Raw genomic sequence first — 23,815 nt, forward strand, 5'->3', positions numbered from 1 at the left:
ATTTAATATATTTACAAATGTACAAAGTTGAAGCTAACTTCCAAACGGCTACAGACTCCCGGGGAGGTGGGTGGGCACATGTGAATCTTCAGCGACTGATGCCACGAACAGATGTACACTGGGTAAGTGACATTTTCAGTTCGATGGCATCTGTCGCTGTAGATACACATGTTGTGCATAGACTAGTAAGCAGTTATCTCCCCAAAAGCGGTGGCTCATCCTGTAGGAGTGGAAGTAGTCTGCAATAAGGTTCTTAGTACGGCTTGACCTACTGTGGCTTGTTGTGCTGATCGCAAGTCTACACAGTAGTGCTTGGTAAATGTGTGAGGCGTAGACCATGTGGCTGCCTTACATATTTCGTGCATTGGAATATTCCCTAGGAAGGCCATGGTAGCGCCTTTCTTTCTGGTTGAGTGTGCCCTTGGTGTAATGGGCAGTTGTCTTTTTGCTTTAAGGTAGCAGATTTGGATGCACTTAACTATCCATCTGGCTATACCCTGTTTCAATATTGGGTTTCCTGCGTGAGGTTTTTGAAATGCAATAAACAGTTGTTTAGTTTTCCTGATGTTTTTAGTTCTGTCGATGTAGTACATTAGTGCTCTTTTGACGTCTAATGTATGTAGTGCCCTTTTAGCTATGGAATCTGGCTGTGGGAAGAACACTGGTAGCTCTACCGTTTGATTTAGATGGAACGGTGAAATAACCTTTGGCAAAAATTTAGGATTGGTCCTTAGGACTACTTTATCTTTGTGTAGTTGGATAAAAGGTTCTTGTATTGTAAACGCCTGAATTTCACTTACTCTTCTTAGAGATGTGATGGCGATGAGAAATGCAACTTTCCATGTTAGGAATTGTATTTCGCAAGAGTGCATAGGTTCAAAGGGTGGACCCATGAGTCTTGTTAAGACGATGTTGAGGTTCCATGAAGGAACCGGTGGTGTCCTTGGTGGTATAATTCTTTTGAGGCCTTCCATAAACGCTTTAATGACAGGTATCCTAAATAGTGAAATTGAATGGGTAATCTGCAGGTATGCAGATATCGCTGCTAGGTGTATCTTAATGGAAGAGAAGGCCAGGTTCGATTTTTGTAAGTGTAGTAAGTAACCCACCACATCTTTTGGAGATGCGTGTAACGGTTGAATTTGATTATGATGGCAGTAGCAAACAAATCTTTTCCATTTGCTTGCATAGCAGTGTCTAGTGGATGGTCTTCTGGCTTGCTTTATGACTTCCATACATTCTTGTGTGAGGTTTAAGTGTCCGAATTCTAGGATTTCAGGAGCCAGATTGCTAGATTCAGCGATGCTGGGTTTGGATGCCTGATCTGTTGTTTGTGTTGCGTTAACAGATCTGGCCTGTTGGGCAACTTGACGTGGGGTACTACTGATAGGTCTAGCAGTGTTGTGTACCATGGTTGCCTTGCCCACGTTGGTGCTATCAGTATGAGTTTGAGTTTGTTTTGACTCAATTTGTTTACTAGATATGGAAGGAGAGGGAGAGGGGGAAAAGCATACGCAAATATCCCTGACCAGTTCATCCATAGAGCATTGCCTTGAACTGCCTGTGTGGGTACCTGGATGCGAAGTTTTGGCATTTTGCGTTCTCCTTTGTTGCAAATAGGTCTATTTGAGGTGTCCCCCAAATTTTGAAGTACGTGTTTAGAATTTGGGGGTGAATCTCCCATTCGTGGACCTGTTGGTGATCGAGAGAGATTGTCTGCTAGTTGATTTTGGATCCCTGGAATAAATTGTGCTATTAGGCGAATGTGGTTGTGAATTGCCCATTGCCATATCTTTTGTGCCAGGAGGCACAGCTGTGTCGAGTGTGTTCCCCCCTGTTTGTTTAGATAATACATTGTTGTCATGTTGTCTGTTTTGACAAGAATGTATTTGTGGGTTATGATGGGTTGAAATGCTTTCAACGCTAGGAATACTGCTAACAATTCGAGGTGATCTATATGCAGCTTTGTTTGATGTACGTCCCATTGTCCTTGGATGCTGTGTTGATTGAGGTGTGCTCCCCACCCTGTCATGGAAGCATCTGTTGTTATCACGTATTGTGGCACTGGGCCTTGGAAAGGCCGCCCTCTTTTTAAATTTATGTTGTTCCACCATAGAAGCGAGAGGTATGTTAGGCGGTCTATCAACACCAGATCTAGAAGCTGACCCTGTGCTTGAGACCATTGTGATGCTAGGCACTGTTGTAAGGGCTGCATGTGCAACCGTGCATGTGGGACAATGGCTATGCATGAGGACATCATGCCTAGTAGTTGTAATATCATCTTCGCCTGTATTTTTTGTGTTGGATACATGCGTTGTATAATCTTTTGGAAATTTTGAACCCTTTGTGGACTTGGAGTGGCTATTCCCTTTGTTGTATCTATTGTGGCTCCTAGGTATTGTTGTACCTTGCACGGCAGAATGTGTGATTTTGCATAGTTGATGGTGAAACCGAGTTTGTAGAGGGTTTGTATGACCTGATCTGTGTGGTGTGAGCACCTTGTCAGTGAGTCGGTCTCAATTAGCCAGTCGTCTAGATACGGGAATACGTGTATTTGCTGCCTTCTGATGTGTGCAGCCACTACTGCTAGGCACTTTGTGAAGACTCTTGGTGCAGTTGTTAAACCGAAGGGCAATACTTTGAATTGGTAATGTATTCCTTTGAATACGAACCTTAGGTATTTCCTGTGCGACGGATGTATTGGTATGTGGAAATACGCGTCTTTGAGATCTAAGGTGGTCATGTAGTCCTGTTGCTTTAGCAACGGTAACACTTCTTGTAGCGTGACCATGTGAAAGTGTTCTGATTTGATGTAGGTGTTTAGTGTTCTGAGGTCTAGGATTGGTCTCAGTGTTTTGTCCTTTTTTGGTATTAGGAAGTACAGTGAATAAACTCCTGTGTTTATTTGTGTTTTTGGTACTAGTTCTATTGCGTTCTTTTGCAATAATGCTTGAACTTCTATTTCCAGAAGGTCTGAATGTTGTTTTGATAAATTCTGTGCTTTTGGTGGTATGTTTGGAGGGATTTGTAGAAATTCTATGCAATAACCATGTTGGATAATTGCTAAGACCCAAGCGTCTGTAGTTATTTCCTCCCATGCTTGGTAATACTTACCTATTCTTCCCCCCACTGGTGTTGTGTGGAGGGGATGAGTGACATGTGAGTCACTGTTTGGTTGTAGGGGTTTTGGGGCTTTGAAATTTTCCCCTATTCCTAGGGAATTGTCCTCTGTATTGGCCCCGAAAGCCTCCCCTTTGGTATTGTCCCTGGTAGCTGGACGGTGTTGCCTGTGAGGTGCTGGCTTGTGTGGCCTGACCCCGAAACCCCCCTCTAAAGGTTGTTTTGCGGAAGGTGCTGTAAGTGCCTCTGCTCTGCGGGGAGTAGAGTGCGCCCACGGCTTTAGCAGTGTCAGTGTCCTTTTTGAGTTTCTCAATTGCCGTGTCCACTTCTGGTCCGAACAGTTGTTTCTCATTGAATGGCATATTGAGCACTGCCTGCTGTATCTCTGGTTTAAAACCAGACGTTCGTAGCCATGCGTGCCTTCTTATAGTCACAGATGTGTTAATTGTTCTTGCAGCTGTGTCCGTTGCATCCATAGAGGAGCGTATCTGATTATTAGATATGTTCTGTCCTTCCTCAACCACTTGTTTCGCCCTTTTTTGTAGCTCTTTGGGTAGATGCTCAATGAGGTGTTGCATCTCGTCCCAATGGGCTCTGTCATAGCGCGCAAGCAGTGCTTGAGAGTTAGCGATGCGCCACTGGTTTGCAGCTTGTACTGCGACTCTCTTTCCGGCTGCATCGAACTTGCGGCTCTCTTTATCTGGGGGTGGTGCATCCCCAGATGTGTGGGAGTTGGCTCTCTTGCGAGCTGCTCCTACTACGACGGAATCTGGTGGCAGCTGTGAGGTGATGAAAACAGGGTCTGTGGGAGGTGCTTTATATTGCTTATCCACTCTTGGTGTTATTGCTCTACTCTTGACCGGCTCCTTGAAGATTTCCTTTGCGTGCCGAAGCATTCCTGGGAGCATAGGCAGGCTTTGGTAGGAGCTATGGGTGGAGGAGAGGGTGTTGAATAAGAAATCATCCTCGACTGGTTCCGAGTGTAGGGACACGTTGTGGAACTCTGCTGCTCTAGCCACCACTTGTGAGTATGCTGAGCTATCTTCCGGTGGTGAGGGCTTTGTAGGATACGCCTCTGGACTGTTGTGATTGCTCCTCTGAATAGGAACCGGTAGTTGGGTCGGTTGCGGGTCGTTTTGGCCCCGAAACCCTGTCTGTACTCTTTTTCGGCTCCGAGGTGACCTTCTTCTTTTTCGGAGTTGAACCCTCTCGGCGTCGATCTTCCTCGGTGCCGCTGTCTCTGCGTCGAGCAGTTTCGGCTCCGCTATCTCGGCGTCGATGTTTTTCAGCAGCACTTTCTCGGTCCCGAGAAGGCTGCATGCCGGTGTCTCGACCGGAGTCGGACGATCTCGGCACCATTTCGGCCTTTTTCGGTGCCGATGGTCGGTCACCGAATTTATGGGTCGAGCCATGGCCTGGTGGCAGTGGCGTCCCCTGGGCCTTGTCACTTTTCTTGTGTGCTGGCTTCGACGTCTTACTCACAGTTTTTTGTTCGTCGAATTCCTCGGAGTCCGAGTCATGGATCGAGAAGGTTCCTTCTTCCTCTTGTTCCTCGAACTCTCGGTGAGCTGTCGGCGTGGACGCCATCTGCAGTCTTCTGGCTCGACGGTCACGGAGTGTTTTTCGGGACCGGAACGCACGACAGGCCTCGCAAGTCTCTTCACTGTGCTCAGGCGACAGGCACAGGTTACAGACCAAATGTTGGTCTGTATACGGGTATTTGTTGTGGCATTTAGGACAGAAACGGAACGGAGTCCGTTCCATCAGCGTTGTTTCACACGCGGTCGGGCCGACCAGGCCCCGACGGGGGATCGAAAACTACCCCGAAGGGTACCGGAGCTCTTCACTCTTCGATTCGGTGTTGATTCTAACTAAGCCGATCCCGAACGCAACAATACCGACGTAATTTTCCGAAATTTAGCTAACTTTCCGTTCCGAAACCCGGAGCGAAAGGAACACGTCCGAACCCGATGGCGGAAAGAAAACAATCGAAGATGGAGTCGACGCCCATGCGCAATGGAGACAAAGAGGAGGAGTCCCTCGGTCCCGTGACTCGAAAGACTTCTTCGAAGAAAAAACAACTTGTAACACTCCGACCCAACACCAGATGGCGGGCTATGCACAACATGTGTATCTACAGCGACAGATGCCATCGAACATGTTTTTCCTCTACTTGAGGAAACCATGGACTTGCTGTTGGCCTGCTTGACACCTTCATTTGCCTTTAGAACGTGGTAGGTGTTCTGTTTGCCAAATGACAAGTGCATTATAGCCCCCCACTGCACTTAATGGTGGACAGAATATAAGCCACATTGTCACAAAGTACCTTGTGTGGCAAAAAAGTATTGACTAGTTTTTGATGTGCTCTTTAGTGCAGTGATCCCAAGCCCATTTGCCTTGGTTTTAAAGGTAGGTATGCTCACTCAGTTTGAGGACTGTGTGTTTTGCATGGCAGTCTCAGGCAACCCCCAACTTGCATCCACAAACTGGAAGAAGTTTAGTACAGTGAGTGCGCTGAAGGTGCATGAAAGACCCATTTACTTGAGTTTCAAGTAGCTAGCGACAGAACATGATACTAAAGGTTCACTTGCCACGTGTGCAGGACTTTGAAGTGTTCTTTCACAGGGAAATTGCATAGGTAGAAATAAGATAATAAAGGTAATACAGATACACATGCCATCACTTCGTCTTCACCAATGGACTCAACTTCACTGGCGCCACACTTGCCTGATACTGAATTAGTCTCTCACTCAACTAAGCAAATGACTCTAAACCATACAGAACGCAGAAGGCAGCCTCTTTTCCTCAACTTGTCACCATGCACACACCCTGCACCTCAAACAGCTTCACCGGCTCCCCATCCACAGCTCTTTTCAAATTCCTGACACACACATTCAAAGCCTTACACGGCACTGGTCCAGCATACCTCAAAATATTTACAGATTTCAGAAACCTTTCAGACGTTTCATTAGCCAGACACTTACTTGCACACATGCATACACAGCACCGGAACAGGGAAAAGTGGCTTTTCCTAATTTGCTCAGAAAGGACGGAATGACGTGCCCCTACACATCTGTGCTGTCCCTAAAATTATCGCATTCTGCAAAAAGCTGAACAATTTGCTCTTCAACTAGGTGAAAACATGGATCAGTCCTGGATGCTCCTGGGTCATTGACCGGATACACTCCACCCCACCCCCCCTCCCTTCCCATGATGATGACAATGTTGCGCTTTACAGATGCATAATACATTACAGAGAACTCTGCACTCAATGCTACACGTATGGGTGACGTGTCCTGCTTGTCATGTTCATCCTCAGTTGGAACTTAGATGTTCAGTTTGCTGTTTGATGAGTGCATTACAGTCACAGCACTGCACATAACGGTGTACAGGACATATGCTGCGCTCTCCCTGACTCCCTATGTGTCAAAAACATTCTTCTTACTTTAGGACATGCTCTTTAAGGACATCAGGGAGTCTTCCCTGGGATGTTTGCCTTAGTTTCAAACGTAGATATGCTCACTAAGTTGGAGGAATGTGGGCCTCGGTAGACATTATCAGACACCCCAAACTTGCACCCACAAACTGGAAGGAGTTGGATTTAGCACACTGAGGGCACTAAGTCGCATGAAAGACACGTCTTCCTGAGTCATTAGCATGCATTCGAAAATTCTCACAATGTTGACGTCCAACTGTTAATATGACTGGCCATATGTGTATAGAGGTTTGGTTGTTGTGTGTTTGTAAGCAAGTAGGTTGATGGGAGGTGTGGCCTGACGCCGATGGTGGAAGTCTCTTCATGAGGCTCCCGCTGACAATCCCCCCCCCCAGTTACATCCTGAATCTCGGAGGGCCCCAGTCCCCCCCCCCCCCGGCACATGGCTGGAAGTGCAGGGGGGCCCCTGTGCCTACTGAGGGGTGAATTATACATGCAGTGGCCTGGGATCAGCCCCAGACCGGCCAGGACATCACGGGCCACAAGGAGCACAAGATGGCGGCCGTAATACCTGCCGCGGACATCGCGGCCTGAGACCGCAGGCCCTGCGCGACACAGTGGAGAGAGCACGCGGGGTGTGGCGGGGGCTGTGGCCGAACTGGGCTGGTGGGGGGGCCGTAGCGGAGACTGCGCGTGCAGCGAGCCGGGACGGGCCTCGCGACCCCTGGCGGCGCCGGTGACTGGAGGCGCACGGCGGGGAGTGAGATTAGGGGGCAGCGGAGTCCCGGAGAGGCAGCGACCGGCCCTCTGGGGAAGAAGTCGGGCCCCAGGTCGGCATCTGGCACAAGAGAAGGCAGGAAGAGGAGGTTTCTGGCTCCGGCCGCCACACAAAGGGGCCGTCCCAGAAGTGAAGGCAGACAAACTGCAGAGGAAGCGTACCGGGGCGCCCCCAACAAGTTCGGTGAGTGGGAGCCTGATCGACTGCGCCGGAGCGGTGAGCACAGTGGGGAGCCCAGGAGAGGAGTCCGCTGGGGTTCGGTCCCAGATATGGCCAAGGAGAAGGAGTCCTGCATGGAGGGATGAGGTGAGCCGCACACTCCTTTGCCGTAGCAGAATACGAAGGCAAGCCACAGAAGGGAGAAAGCTGTACAGGACATGTCCCCCACAATAGGAGAGATCATAAATATATAACTCACTCCAAAGCAACAAACAAAAGGGTCTCACTGCGACAACGCGGACCTGCCGTGCCGCGGCTGCATGAAGGCCGCAGTGGGCGCCGAGCTTTAGGGTCCCCACCACATCTGGGAAGGTCGATTCTGCAGACCACCAGATAGGGGATGAAGTAACCGGGTACCCTCTGCGAGCTGGAGAGCAGAAGAGCTCGGTGAGTCGTTAACGTGGAGGGTGCCTGTTCCAAGAAGGCTGATTAGACCTCTATTGTCATAGAGAATAGCAGCAGAGACCCAGAAAAGGGAAAAGTTGGCCACAAGAAGGATACAGAAATGAAAGACGGTGCTAATGCGGACACAATGACAGGACCGCAGGGAGCCAAGAGTACCCACACTGTGGAGGGGACTGGGGAACCCAACCTTCACGACATACTAAAAGCCATAACAGCCTCTCGTGAAGCCTTGGAAGGAAAAATTGACGCCCACGCCACAGACTTAACAATACTCAGACGACCACCGTCTCTTGGCCGAAAAAGTGTCCACCACAGAAAAATAAGTCAAAGAACTTCTGCTTCAGGTTAGTGACACAACCAAGATCATGAACCAGATGGAGAAGCAAATTCGCGTCCTGGAACAACAAGCAGAGGACGTGGAAAATTGTTCTCGCCGAAATAATATCCGCGTGATTGGCTTGCCAGGAACGCATCGAAATAATATGGTGGAGTTTCTGTAGCGCTGGCTTATAGAGGAAGTGGCAGGAGATGGACTCACACCCTTTTTTGCGCTTCAGGGAGCATAGGATCCCGGCACGTTCTCCATCTCTGGGGGTCCCTCCGAGGCCAGTTATAGCCAGTTTGCTGCATTATAGGGACAGGAACTGTTTGTTGAGCCAAAGCAGGAGGAACGGTGACTGCACAATAGACAATGACATGATTCGTATCTTCCCCGACTTTTCGTGGGAAGTACAGAAACAAAGGGCCACTTTTCAAGATGCTAAACAGAAACTGCGCCAGTTAGGGATACAATATGGAATAATGTTCCCAGCAAAACTTAGAGTGGTGGCCAAAGGGGGCACACAGTTATAGACTCTCAGGCACCATCAGGGAAGGGCCATCTGACAGAGGACCTGCATCCACAATGCCAAAGGACAGCCCGGCATAACGGGAACCACAAATTGAAGACTTCCTCCAATAAAGAGGTGCAGAAAGAACGCCAGAGAGCAATGGAAGCAGTGGCATCTCTCTGCGGATCAGACCCCGGCTCTCACCGGATGGTAGACGAGGGGCTGGAACATTCAGGATCGGACAAAGGTTCAGAAGCATCACACGCATCGGCTAGGTCGGGACCAGAGGTGACCCCGGGGACGTCGGACTGCATCATCTGAACTGCACAGCTCAGGAAATGTTTGTGAGGTCCGGCGCCAGCACAGGATTACCACCAAGAACCGTATGAAATCCATTAACTCCACCGAAGCGGCTGATAACACTCCGAGATAGTTGAACCTGCAGGATGGGGACTAGGCCCGAAAACACCTGCAAGCTTATCAGACGGGGGGAGGAAACAGGCAACGTGGCAAATGCCTCTTAAAGAACTTGAGGACCACCCCCAGTTTCGATGGACTAGTAGATGTACTTGTTTGGGTTTGGATGAGAGATGAACAACCTTTTGTCCTGGGGAAGGGGAGTTGGGAAGTTAATTGTTGGGTTCAGTTTACAGGGAAATGTAAGTCACAGAGATTGGTAGCGCTAGAGCTGGGGATGCGGTGCAGGGGGTACGGCTGTCTTTGTCTAGGATACTGAGATGGGCGCAGGAATACTTATGGACGAAACATTGGTATGCCTGCATTAGATTCATATAAATTCCTCTTGTGGAATGTCCGGGGTATGCACACGATGGTCAAAAGGTATAAGGTTTTTTCATACTTGCAGAGGAGCGGGATCCAGGTTGCAATGCTCCAGGAAACCCACTTAACACAAGCAGAGGGGAAAGCTATACAGAAACGGTGGAGGGGTCCAGTATACTACACCACTCATTCTGCCTTTGCTGGAGGGACCCTGATATGGATACGGGCGGGCGTCCCATTCCAATTGCTCGATAGTCTCATTGATCCGGAGGGGCGATTTGTGGCAATTCGAGGGAGGCTAGAGGGCAGGGAGCTAGCAATGATTAATGTTTATGCACCCAACTCGGATCAGGGTGCATACTTTACATGCTTATCAAGCTTCCTGGCCACTTTCCTGCAACACACCCTGGTTCTGGGAGGTGACTTTAATTGTGTGGCAGACCCCACTAGAGACTGCTCACCCCCCCCCCTTTGCACGATTGTCCGCTCACTAGAGTGGTACGGTAGTTTACATCCTGGCAGTCACATTGGGGCCTGGTGGATGCGTGGCGAAAGTTGCACCCAGACACCAGGGGCTACTTATACTTCTCTTATTTACATGAGCTACACGTTCGGCTTGATGCATTCTTGTGTACACCAGATGTATTCCCACATATACATAATGCTGAATATTTGGCTCGCACTATCTCAGATCATAACCCACTTTCGTTGTCACTGAGGAGGGGCCTGCCCCTCCCCCGCATCCCCACATGGAAATTGAAACCAGAATCGTTAGAGGATGTACAATATTAGGGGGAGATGAAACAGCATACTACTCATTTTTTTGTGGATAACGAAACCACAACCAGCAATCCCCTGATAGAATTGGATGCTTTTAAGGGGGTGATGAGGGGAAGGTGTATAGCAGGAACGGTGGGGGTAAGAAGAACATTACTTCGAGACACCATGGCAGCAGAGGATAAACTGAGGGAGGCTGAAAAGAATAGGCCAGAGAATCCAAACTTCCAGCACACAATACTGGAGCTTAAAGAAACAGTAGTGGAGTGCGTGGAACGTCTTCGCTGCTTTGACTACAGGAATTACATCACAAAAACCCACGGGGAGAGGGACAAGGCAGACCGTATGCTGGCGTGGTTGCTATCGCCGACTCAGAGGTTCAAGCATACTGGAAATGAAAACAGACCTGGGGGAATGCATCAATGGACAGGAAGAAATTGATGCATATTTCCTAACCTACTATGAGCGGTTATACAAAAGTACCTTCCAAAGGGATAGGTAAATTATAGAGGCCTACTTGGCTCAGGTGCAACTCCCAGCACTTACACCTGACACAGCAGGGCAGTTGGGAGGGGCCATTACCCAGCAGGAAATCAAGGGGGCCATCAAGGAGTTAGTCAGAGGAAGACACCAGGGACGGATGGTTTCCCAGTTGAGTTTTATGCTGTATATGTAGAACTACTGGCGCCTAGGCTGGAGACCCTCTATAAGGCAGCCAGGGAGCAGGGAATACTGCCGGCGACGGCACAAGAGGCGATAGTGGTGCCTCTGCTAAAACCAGGTAAAAACCCTACCTTTGTCCATGTTGAATTTGGACTACAAGATCCTCAGTAAGATTTTAGCGACAAGGCTCCTCCCTCATGACAAAAAGGATACACCCGGATCAGGTAGGTTTTGTCCCTGGTCGAAACACAGCGGATTATATACGCCGATTGTTAGCAGTCATGAGGGACCCCGCCCACGACGATAGGACGGCTGGGGTGCTAGCTGTGGATATTGCGAAGGCCTTTGACATCCTAGAGTGGGGGTTCCTCTATGCAGTGATGGTCAGACTGGGTTTGGGACCTGACTATATTGCATGGGTGCGGTTACTGTATACCAAACATACGGCCAGAGTGCGCACAGGATGGATAATATCAGAAAGCTATGCAGTGGAATGGAGCACTAGACAGGGCTGCCCCCCGTCTCCGTTGCTATTTGCGTTGGCGATGGAGCCACTGGCAGCTGCGGCTCGAGGTGGAGAGAGAGGTCAGGGAGTAAGAGCAGGAGGGGAAAGACACCGAATAGCCTTATATGCTGACGACCTGCTGATTTTTTGGGGGGATATGCATAGAGACCTGCCCCAAGCCCCAGCTTATGCTCTCTCATTTCAGCACCCTTTCAGGACTGGGGGTAAACTGGAACAAAACCAGGTTGTTTCCGATGGGTCCTGCGGCAACACCCCCTCTCGGGGTGGGTACAGTAATGTGGGAACCGCGTTGTCTCTCTTATTTGGGGGGTTAAGGTGTACCATGACCCGCCAGACATCCTTGAGGGTAATGTAGGAAGAACCCTACAATCCGTCAGGACCAGTATGACTTTTTGGCAAACCTTGCCGTTATCTGTAGCGGCTAGGGTAGCGCTTTTAAAAATGATAGTACTGCCTATGCTACTAAATCACTTTACAGTCTTACCGATATGGATACCCAGGCAACCTTTAGGGAATTGGAGGCACCGGTCATAGCATTCCTGTGGGGCGGTGGACGAAGGAGAGTGGCATTGGCCAAACTCCAAAGGCAGTCCTCGGATGGAGGACTAGCAGTCCCAGACTTTGAAGCCTATTACTTAGCGGCACAGCTCCAATGGCTTACACAGTGGATAGCAAGCAGACAGGACCCTGAGGCAATAGTGAAACCATTCACTCCTTCGTGGACACAGTTGGTGGAGGTGTTGGGGAGTCGAAGAGACAGGACATGGGACTTCCCCGAATTGAAAATCTTGATTCAATGCTGGACAAGCTGTTTACGTAAACTCAAGATAAAGACCTCCTACTCCCTGGATCTGCCTCTGCTGTCCATACTGGCATTACTGCATAGGAGTAACTGGGAGGGGCTCCAAACCTGGGTTGCGGCGGGGGTTCAGACAGTGGGAACCCTGTTTAAGGAAGGGACTATGACAAAATCTGAAGACCTCAGAGCGGAGTTTGACTTACCGGGGATAATTTTCTACTCTGTGGCTCAATCACTGCTGGTATTCGGCGACACTGGTGGGAGGGATTGGGAGAACCCCCAACACAGACAACCTGTACCTACCTGGTGACCTCCACGGGTAAGCTCAAGGTGGTGACAAATTTATATGGTAGAATACGGGCAGATAAGACACTCCCATTGACCCAACTTAGACTAAAATGGGAGAGATGTGGGCACTGATATTCCTGACAAAGCATGGGAGCAAATACTGGAGGGCTTCCCCAGGACGACTAGAAACGCTGGATTTAAGCTTATTAACTTTTATGTGCTGCATCAAGCTTATTTAACCTCTGGCCAGATCAACAAGCGCTTTGGAACGGACAGAGTGAAATGCCCTAGGTGTGGACTGATTGGAGCAGAGTTCAGGCACATATTTTGGGAGTGCCCACCTCTAGGGTCGTTTTTGGGAGGGGGGGGGGGGGTGGGGGGGGTGGGGGGGGGGGGAAGATGACGCAGTCGGTGGCAAGAGCGATAGACAAGGAGGTTCCCTATACAATGGGCCACTGTTTACCCGGGTGGTTCCCAAATACATCCAAGACAAAAGTCACTGGCAGATATCAGGACCTGGCTTATGTATCGGCAAAGAGGGAAATTGCAATGACCTGGAAAAATCCAACTGTCCCAATGATATCTCAATGGAAAAGAGAATTGAAAAAATGGGCTAGATGCAAGGAGGATGTTCTTCTCAGAGAGGCCAAGAGAGGGCTGAGCCCACCAGAAATAGCACGAGGATGGGATGTAGTGATGGAGGCCACGGAAGGGGAGATCCCGACTGACCTGGCTCCTTGACTGCTTTACTGGATAATGGACTGACTGGCCCCAACCACACCTTAATTGATAGCGGACACCCTTACTGAAGGGGAACCTGGAAGAACACACACGAGGAGAGGCAGTACGTATTTGACCTCAACACACAAGGCTAGTACCGCACCACAAAAACTGACTCACGGGGGGAAGGAGGGTAGCTGGGTGAGTTCATAGGGTCCCAGTTTTGTAGAGGGCCCGATATGTATGGATCGAGCTGAACCACTGGATTGGAACAAAACACAGGTGAAAAAAGTTGTACTGTACCATGATTGCATGAATGTTAGTTAGCTTAAACTACAATAAAAATGTTTAAAAAAAAAAAAAAAAAAAGTAGGTTGATGACTGAGTATGAGCTGGTCTGATTGGGGATTTCATCCTGTGGCGTATAAATGTGATGGGCCCTTGAAGGGTGGTGGTTTGTTGATGCAAGTGCATTGATATGTTGGATTGGGCCCATGGCTGGCCTATAAAAGTCTTGTGTGTGCTGCGTGAATGGCTTATGAAACGGTTGGTGCATTGAGGCTTAAAAGCTCACCTTCAGTAGACTTGGCTTCAATATTCTGATACTGTGATTGATATTTGTTCTTTGAAGCTGGCACTTCTGGAAGCGCCAAAACCAACCTGTATGAGTGGTGGTTTTTCTTTGAAGGTTCAGTAACAACCCCTCCTGTTTTTGGACAACCATCACCCACAACTGTCCAGGGCGGCATAACATGTACTGATCCCACTTACTTTCCCACAATGCCATGCAAAACTTGAAAGATTGCGTAAATGGCTACGATCACTCCTTTATTTAAACTTTGCGATGGGTATTTCTGAAATCAGTTGCGATAAGCAAATTGAATAGCCACCCAGCATTTTCACGTCTCCACATCAAAACGGGACACAATATTTGTGGGTGGCCCTAGTACCCACAATTTGAAAGTGCTACAAATGCAACATGGACAGAATACATGAGTAGGTGTGGGTTTTTGGGCTTGTCTGTGCCACCAATCAGAGAAACCAACCAAACCCTCACATTTTTTAAATCTATATAACCAGAGAAGTCCAGGGATGCTGGCTTGCATGGTTCTTGCTAGGTAATTTTACTCAGAAGCCACGGCAAACATCAAACACTGAAATAAACACACACATTTTCCCAACATTTGTGACGGAAAGTTCTGGAATCTGGGAGGAGCCACAAATTTCCTACCACCCTTCTCACCTGTCTCCCGATCAGAAAGGCTACCCCACTTCAGTGGGTGGGCCAAAAGACCACAACAAAAAAGACTCTAAAGCGCTCACTTGAGATATAAGCAAAGTGGTAGCTGTTGCGTTTGTGGCCATGGTGTCGCACCACCCATGCAAACCTACGAACCACAGACATTTTTTTAAACTAGACAGCCAGGGGATTCCAGGAATGAGTACCTTGCGTGGACCCCACTAGGATTTCTTGCACACAATGCACTGCAAACCTCAAACATTGTCTGAAATCATTCATTTTCCTTACATTTTGCTGAAGGAAACTCCTGAAATCCACAGGAATCCCCAAAATTCCTACCAGCCAGAGTTACCCCACTTGTGCTGATAAACACGTTGCCCTGCTTGTGTGGCTGGGCCTAGCACCCGTGACATGAACTTGGTCAGTGGGAGCTCTCACCAGGGGACCTACCCACACAAGTGAAGTACCATTTATATCAGGAGACTTGTGGGACTGCTGGGTGGAAGAAGGCTTCTGACTTCCCACAGATTTCAAAACTTTCAATTCCAGAAAAGTGAAAGACATATGGGAGCACAGAATAGCAGAACATTTGTTATTACCAACTGGATTTTGCTGCATTTATTCCTTCCAAATGAAAGCCAGGGTGTAAGAAAGAAGACATTTTATAAAATACTCTCTAAACCATAAGCATTGCATGGCAGGAGTGCAAGTTATAGTTAGCGCTGCTAGCTATAAATGATGAATGTTTGTGTTTTTTTATTTTGAAACATTAATGTTACTGAGAAATTCACCTAACTATAACATTACTATAACCTTAGTTTTTTTCAGTGAAAACCCATGTATGCGTATATATATATATATATATATATATATATATATACATATATATATATATCGCTGCTATAGTTAAAGTGATTTTAAGTAACTATAACTCGTACCCTCACCATGCAGTTTTCTCATCAATAATTTTACTGCGAATGTTAGTGATATGATCAATAATGTCAAAGAAGATGTCATGAGTGATGTAATATCTCGGGTAATTAGTGCATGGAGAGGGCATGAGTTATAGTTATTTAAAATAACTAACTATAACATTTGAATTTCTATGGCTTAGTGAGTGTAAAGTCTGAAACTAACTATAACATTCCTGTAACGTTTGTTTTGTTTTAGTGGATTTCTAAGGTTTTTTTAAATTCTATTTCCTAACTATAACGTCCCTGTAATCTTTATTTTTTCAGTGAATGTCTAGTTTTTTTTAATTTATTTTTTTAACATTAGGTAAGATGCCCATTGTAATGCATTGGGAGGGGGTGGGGGTTTTGGACGAAGGGCCTAGCTTCCCAATTTCCTTATTTACTGGAGTATACTCAGCAGAAAATCCTTTCAGTTTTCCTTTTTAATTCCATCAATATGGCATTCAGATATGGCACACTTTTGGCATAAATTCAGAATGTTAGCACTCTTTTTGCTCAATAGAACACTGTAACCTGCTGATCACCAGGGAGTTAATTGGCAGTCTGCTGCTGGTGTTGAAAGTGCATGTTTCAGTCAGCATGTCAGAATGTTTTAATGAAATAGAAGAGAGATATTTGAGAACTCACTTAAAACATGCCAATATAGCTATAACTTCTATGATAAAATGAACCCCCTCATTTTGTTCCTTTGTAAATTAAATGTTTTAAGTTTTACCAGTTTGATTCAATCAAGATGGCTTCAAGTGTGCAACTCTTTTGTCTTAAGACTGCTAGCGCTCAAGTTATTTTTTAGAACACTCTGGTAGGCTGCAACAGAACACAAGAGAATCAACTGACAGACTGCTCCTATTGAAAGTACAACAGGAAGATAATTTAGAACTCACTTAAAACGTGCCCTAATTTTTCCTTCTACAGCACTAATCATTATTTCTGTGACAAACTGAACCCCCTCGTTTTGCTCCTTTCTGAATTAAATGTTTTACCAGTTTGATTCAATCAAGATGGCTTCAGGTGTGCTACACTTTTGTCATAAGTAAGACTGTTAGCACTCTAGTTGTTCTTTTGAACACCGGGAGAGGCTGCAGTAGAACACATGGGAATAAACTGACTGACTGCTCCTGTTGGAAGCACATGTTTTACTGCGAATGCCAGCCTTCATTCTCATATGGCTGAGAAAGATAGTGTGAATTTACAGAAAATATGCACTAATTTTAGTATCTGGAGCACCTTCCATGGCCGCTATGGGAAAATCATGAGAATACAGTTCTCTCAAACATGATTCATGAAATCCCAGCAGGGAAAAATCACCTTAGAACACACCAAAATTCCCGAAATGTGTATAGTACCATTAACAAATGATTTATATTGTAACTAAAAAATGTTATCACCCTTTATACATTTTTTGTGACCCTCAAAGCCTGCCTTTCACTACAATGCATTTCAATGGGGTGCCATCATGTATACTGGTCCGAAGATGGCTGCCATCACTTTCTAGTTGAAGTGCTGACAGCCAATCAGATTTCACCATGAGATATGTGCTTAGGCTCTGCCCTCATATCCAAATGTCTTTTTCCTTTAATTCCTTAAAAACTACTGAACGGATTTACATCAAAATACAAAAAAAAAAAAAAATGCCTTTTTGGTCCAAGAGTTACCTTCCTGCTAAATGTGGTGCAATTCTGTCCAGCTGTTCGGACTGTGGTCGTGTCCAAAATCTCTATGGGAATTAAAATGGGAAACACTTTTTTGACCCTCCCATCTCCCCCAACCAATTATTTTCCCCTCAGCCCCCACTCAATGGATCACCTCCAAACTTTCCATGCACAACAAGATTCTTGGGCACACTTTTTTTTTGGCAAAGTTTTGTTAAGATTCGTCAAATGGTGGCAAAGATATAGCCAAGTCACACACACACATATATATATTCACATAAAAAACACTAGGTTACAGGGACGTTCTAGTTAGGTTCTTAATTTACTTGTACAAATCCATAGAAATTCAGCAGTTATAGTTAGAGTTCTTTCAAGTAACTATAACTTGCGCCTTATGGTAACTATAACTTGCGCCCCCGCCAAGCACAGGTATCTGATCAAAAGCTTTACAGCAAATGTTACACTGTCAGTATCAATGAGGTTATCAAAGATGTCATGAGTGCTGAAATTTGTGGGGGAATCAGCAGTGCGTGGCGAGGGCGCGAGTTCTAGTTATTTGAAAGAACTCTGCTGAATTTCTAAGGTTGGCTGGTATTCAGAACCTAACTATAACGTTTTATTACTATATGTCTATATGTAAATCCAACCACTGCCCACATACCGGGAGGGGGATTGTGTGTGTGTATATATATATATATATATTATATATATATACACATACACCTCCTCACAGCATGGGATGTGTGTATATATATACATATATATATATATATACATATATATATATATACATATATACATCCCATGCTGTGAGGAGGTAAACATTGTCAGTTCGAGACAAACACCATCTTTGTGAGGACCGGTCACCGTAGTGTGTTTAGGTAGTTTCGAGCGAGTGCACCAAAAAAGTAAAAGTGCAGATATATTTGCCTCGGTCCACTTCATAACCTTCCCTACTTCCGTACTATCAAAGCGCACGTAGAGTTAGAGAGTGTGTGAGTGTGTGTCCCCGCAGGCCCTGGCCTATGGCCAGACCCTGCAGCCAACCACTATAACAACACAGCCCTACAATCCAGACGGCCGAACAGTCTGTCTCTCTTCATGTGAGAATAGGTGTCACAGGGTGTCTCTGGGTGTAAGTGTGTTTGTTTGGGTATGAAATAGGGTGCCTGAGGGTCTGAGTCGGTCTGTGAGTGGGTGCATGAGGGTGTGAGTGGATGTGCCAGTGTTTGTGTGGGTCTGTGACTGGGTTCATAAGAGTCTGAGTGAATTTGTGAGTGGTTGTGTAATGGTCTGAATGGGTCTGTAAGTCGGTGCATGTGGGACTGTGTGGGTCTGTGAGTGGGTGTGTCAGTGTCTGAGTGGGTCTGTGTATGGGTGGCTGAGTGGGTCTATGAATGGGTGCATGAGGGTTTGAGTGGGTCAGCAAGTAGGTACGTCAGTGTTTGAGTGGGTATGTGAGTGGATGTGTCACTGAGTGGGTCAGGTAGTGGGTGTGTCAGTGAGTGTGTGTGAGGGTCGGAGTGGGTCTGTGAGGATCTGAGTGGGTGAGTCTGAGTGGGTCTGAGTGGGTGCATGAGTGTGAGTGGGTCTGTGTGGGTGCATCAGTGTCTCAATGGGTATGTGAGAGGGTGCAAGAGGGTCTGAGTGAGTGCATAAGTGTCTGTGTGTGAATGCATGAGTTTGAGTGCATGTATAATTGAATGAATCAGTGTATGAACAAATCTGTGGTTTCTCTCCCAATTTTATTTTTCATATTCGTGAATATTTTGTGAATAATCTGCAAATATTACACATGGTGGCACAAAATTATTTTATACCAATAATTTGCCCATAAAACATACCTATATCACACCCCTGGGGTCAGGGTGCCTCCACCCTGAACCCGTATGCCACTTTCAATTAGGATTTCTACCCCTGCGGACCATGGCCCGTTAAATAAAATTGCGGCAGCAACTTTCTAGTCAGGTTACGATCAGCCAATTAGAGCTTCTTTTCGCACATGCATTCGCAAATATTCACAAATTATTTGCAAGCCCCGGTGTACAAATTTAATATCTCAAAAACTACTCGACAGGTTTACACCAAATCTGTGTACCGAAAGCTAGCTTTCTGCCAAATTTAGTGTAATTCCGTCCAGTGGTTCGGGCTGTAGCAGTGTCTAAAGGTCCTATGGGAATTAACATGGGAAACGCAATTATTTTAACCCTCCCCCTTTTGTCTCGTGGCCCCTCCTCCCCCGCCAGCTTGACAGGTTACTTCCATGCGCAACAAGAATCACCAGGGTCCTTTTGTTGGAAACGTTTGTGAAGATTTGTCAAACAGAGCCAAAGATATAGGCAAGTCAAAAAACACTTTTTCTATGGAAACTCTGGCTTCTTCTTATAGGATGTTTTGTACTAATCTGTTAAGCAGGAATGAAGAAAGAGGGGGCTGATACAGAAAAACAAGTTGAAGTTATACCTGAAATGGCACAACGATGGAACACTACTCAGAAAGTTAGATTTTTGTTATTTGATGTAAATCTGTTTAGGAGTTTTAAATACATTTGTGTTTAAAAAGTTGCTCAAGTTGGTTCACAAACAGGTTAATCTCCCGGAAAAAAAAATAAAATCAGAGACCGAGGACATCGGTCAAACTTGATTGGCTGTCCAAAACCCGAACAATATGTTGTAGCAACCATTACAGGTCTCATGGACATGGTCCCTGAGTCATGAAAATGAATTTAAAAAAAACATAAGGGGGCAGGGTGTGCACACTCTCACCCCAGGGGCATGTAGGGGGTGTCCCAATAGGACCACCCTTGATTGGATGGCCACACCATGGATGTACATATAGTGGCACCCGTTACAGGACTCAGGGACATGGGACATGGGCCACACTGAAATGCATTGCAGTGAATGCTATGTTTTGATGGTTATAAAAAGGAGCACATATAAAAGTGTGACAAAAGGTTTTAAATCACACTAAGAACCATTTGCTGGTGGGGTTATACTTCTTTGACGAATTCTGGTGAGATCTCATGTGACTGAACCTTGTGAAAAATACTGACCCTCCACTGGTATTTGATTAATCATTTGAGAGAAACCTGTTCTTTAAAGGTTTTTCTCAGAGACTATGGAAGGCACCCCAAAAGTTCAAATGAGAGCACATTTTATATAAGTTCACACTGTTCCTCAGCCATGTGAGCATAATTCTGAATATTCTGAGTAAAATGTACATCCAACAGCAGCAGTGTCAGTTGATTCCCCAAAGTTCTATTCAGCTTCACCGCAGAGATATAATAAACAACTACAGCACTAACGTTCTCTATTCATGACAAACGTTTGGCACACCTGACACCACCATGAGGTAATCAAAGTTGTAATAATTAAAGTGTTTCCGTCAGAGGATACTGGAATAAATGAACAAAATGAGGAGTTTCTGTCTGTCATAGAAATTATTATTAGTGCTCTAGAAAGCTAAAATGAGGGCATATTTTCATTGTGACATGCAGAACAAAACATGTATTTATATATTTATATATTACTCGGCTAGGTCTGCTATCCATACACAGGGTGATTTTTGGTTTGCTAATAACTCTGGCGCTGTGATGAATCCACAAAAATGTATATCCACTTCAGCTCCTTCCTGGAAAGTTTCAGGGTGATCCATCAACCCATTGTGTCTCTCAAAACCAAATTTCCCCATGCAATTTCCATAGACACTACCGCAAAAACTGCTCAATTACATCAAATTTGGCAGGAAGATAGATCTTTACTCAGAAAGTGTGCTTTTTTGTGATTTAGTATAAATCCGTTCAGTACACACACACACACACACACACACACACACACAAAGACTCACAAACCCACTACCACACCAAGTCACACAGCCATTAACACACCCACACAACCACTCACACACCCGCAAAAACACACACTATACCCACTCACAATTCATTATACACCCACACAACCACACACACCCAATACAGCCACTCACAGACCCACAAAACCACTCACACAAGCACTCACAGACCCACAGCGTGGGGTTGGCTGCATGCAGGGGTTGACTGTAGGGCCTGGTGGCCAACCGCCACACTGAAAGCCATGTGGGGTTGGATTACCTATGGTAATTAAATATTACCCTAGTAATTCACTGAAAAAACAAAGGTTACAGTGGTGTTATAGTTAGGTTCAGATTTTATACACACAAAACCATAGAAGTTCAGCAGTTATAGTTTCCTCAAGAAACTATAACTCATGCCCTAAAGTAACTATAACTGGTGCCCTCGCCATGAACAGGACACAGAATTAAAAAAAAATCTTAGAAATTCACTAAAAAAAAAAAAACTAAAAAAAAGAACAAAGGTTACAGGGACATTATAGTTAGGTTCAGATTTTATACACACAAAACCATAGAAGTTCAGCAGTTATAGTTTCCGCAAGAAACTATAACTCATGCCCTAAAGTAACTATAACTGGTGCCCTCGCCATGAACTACTAATTAACCTACATATTACATCAGTCATGACATCTTCTCTGACATCATTGATAATATCACTGCAACATTTGCAATAAAATTATTGATGAGAAAAGTGTACATGGTGGGAGAGTTGTAGTTACCTTAGGGCATGAGTAATAGTTTTTTAAGATATCTGTAACTATAACTGCTGAATTTCTATGGATTTGTGTGTGTAAAATCTGAACCTAACAATAATGTTCCTGTAACCTTTGGGTTTTGTTTGTGAATCTATATATTGTTGCAATGTGGAACTGCTGAATTAGTAAAACAACAGAAATCAGGCTGGTGTTCTTTTTAAATATACAAGTTTGGAAACTATAATGTAATTTAAAACATAAGAATCTCAGTGAAGCTAAAAAGCTAACAGGTGAGCAACCTGTTCTTATGAAGAAGTCACATGAATAAGCAAGGCCACTGACTGGGCATACAAGAATCGACAATAAAAATAAGCCCTACTCACCTTTGCAACACTAGTATATAATTTGGGCTCTCCATGATTAGTCTTTATGCCAATTCCTCTGGAAGCAAACCACACTGCACAACCAATGCTATCGTCTAGGACAGTGCACAAGGGAAGAACCAAGTGGCTAATGTGCTGTTCTCTCATTTCTTTCAGCTCCTCTGCTGTGATGTTAATTTCTATAAAATTCCAAGTCCGTGAAGGATTGAGAGCTTCAAGTTCTTTCAAACCTGCCCGCCCTGTGATTCGATCAGGCACATCAAAGGAAGACTGGTATGCACTGTCTTTAGTAGAGTCTGTCATGGCATCTTCAGGACACGAGGAAATTTGCTTTTTGTTCTTTTTATTATATTTGTTGGTTCCTTTTGGTGTGTTTAGTGGTTTCATCATGAATGCCACATTTAGTAGATCAATAGGCTCCTCCAGAGGAACATAGCAATCCGACAATGCTGCAAGGACCATAGAATCTATGCCTCCAGAAAATAATATTGCAACACTGGCTTTTCTTTCAGAAGTTACAGCATCCATTGAAATTGGATTTTCATCTCTTTGGAGGCATAAAACACGTTTCCTTACTGCTTCACTTAAAACATCGATAAGCTGATGGGCTACTGCTTTCCTGTGTTCATCAAGGCAGATTTGAAGATCCTCCATAGAAGCTGTATTACTAATACAAATAGCATGGGATGGTCCAGTTAAAACTCGAGGGATTGTTCTATTGATTGGGGCAATGGGGGCTGTAAGGCACAGTTCAGAAGTATTCAGAGAGAAGTGAACAAATGGTGGCAAATCTTTTGAAATATTAGATAAGTCCTCTCTGAAAGTCATCTCTTTTGTCAAATTCTCGGCAGATTTGAACTTCCATGGATACCAGTATAAAGTAACAGCTTTTGAGGACAGACTGTCCTCAAGATCAACTCGGAATATTCCAGAGGCTGGAACCTCTTTCCATTGATGTTCAGATACAGAAAGTAGTGAGTCTACAGAGGTGAGACAAAGTGCTTCTTTTGGGTTATCGCTGAATTGCCACAGCAGACTACGACGACCCATAAAATCTCTGCCAAACCACAAGCAATGGATGCGTGCTTGATAATAAATAAAAGACCATGGACCACGAACAGAGGAGAGGAGGGTCAAAATATCAGACTCACTACTGCAGGAGGTAAGATGATGAAACATAATTTGAGTGTCATTATCCATGTCTCCCACGTCAACCCCTCCAAACACCTCCCCATTCCAAAGAAAAACGTTGTCATTATCATCCTGTACAGGCTGTTTAGTCAGTTGTCCTCTTAAATGAAGAACATTCCCGGAGAAAAAGCAGTTGTATCCATGACTGGACACATTCTTTGTCAAGTGGTGGCTGCAGCTGGGCCCTCTTCTTTTGAGGCGTCTAGTCGCTGAATGTTTCAGAAGATTTTTAAAGTCATGCTGAAGAGACAAGTCTATGACGCAACAAATTCCACACATCGCTACTTCCAACTTACAAACACAAAAGTATGACCTTTATTTGGTATTGGTCTTCCATGAGTCTTCGTTTTTCTGGTGTGCAACCTTTAGATCATCTAATATTTCTAGAGGAGAAAGAAAAACAGCTAGTCATCTAAATCCGTCTTATTTATTTCCGTTAGTTAAGATACAA

The 23,815-nt window shown here is 45.4% G+C and overlaps 1 protein-coding gene across 6 annotated transcripts in view; it reads right to left on the reverse strand.

Moving 5' to 3' along the window:
• ASNSD1 (asparagine synthetase domain containing 1) overlaps positions 1-23,815 on the reverse strand; it is a 145,139-nt gene that overhangs the window by 48,134 nt on the left and 73,190 nt on the right. For all 6 annotated transcript variants that reach the window (XM_069225915.1, XM_069225914.1, XM_069225918.1 and 3 more), the window contains one exon: positions 22,174-23,747. In XM_069225915.1, the coding sequence (XP_069082016.1) occupies positions 22,174-23,643 (1,470 nt within the window). In that variant the 5' untranslated portion in view covers positions 23,644-23,747. The remainder of the gene's footprint in view (positions 1-22,173; positions 23,748-23,815) is intronic.

The sequence above is a fragment of the Pleurodeles waltl genome, chromosome 3_1, assembly GCF_031143425.1.
Source record: "Pleurodeles waltl isolate 20211129_DDA chromosome 3_1, aPleWal1.hap1.20221129, whole genome shotgun sequence".
Taxonomy (NCBI): Eukaryota; Metazoa; Chordata; class Amphibia; order Caudata; family Salamandridae; genus Pleurodeles; species Pleurodeles waltl.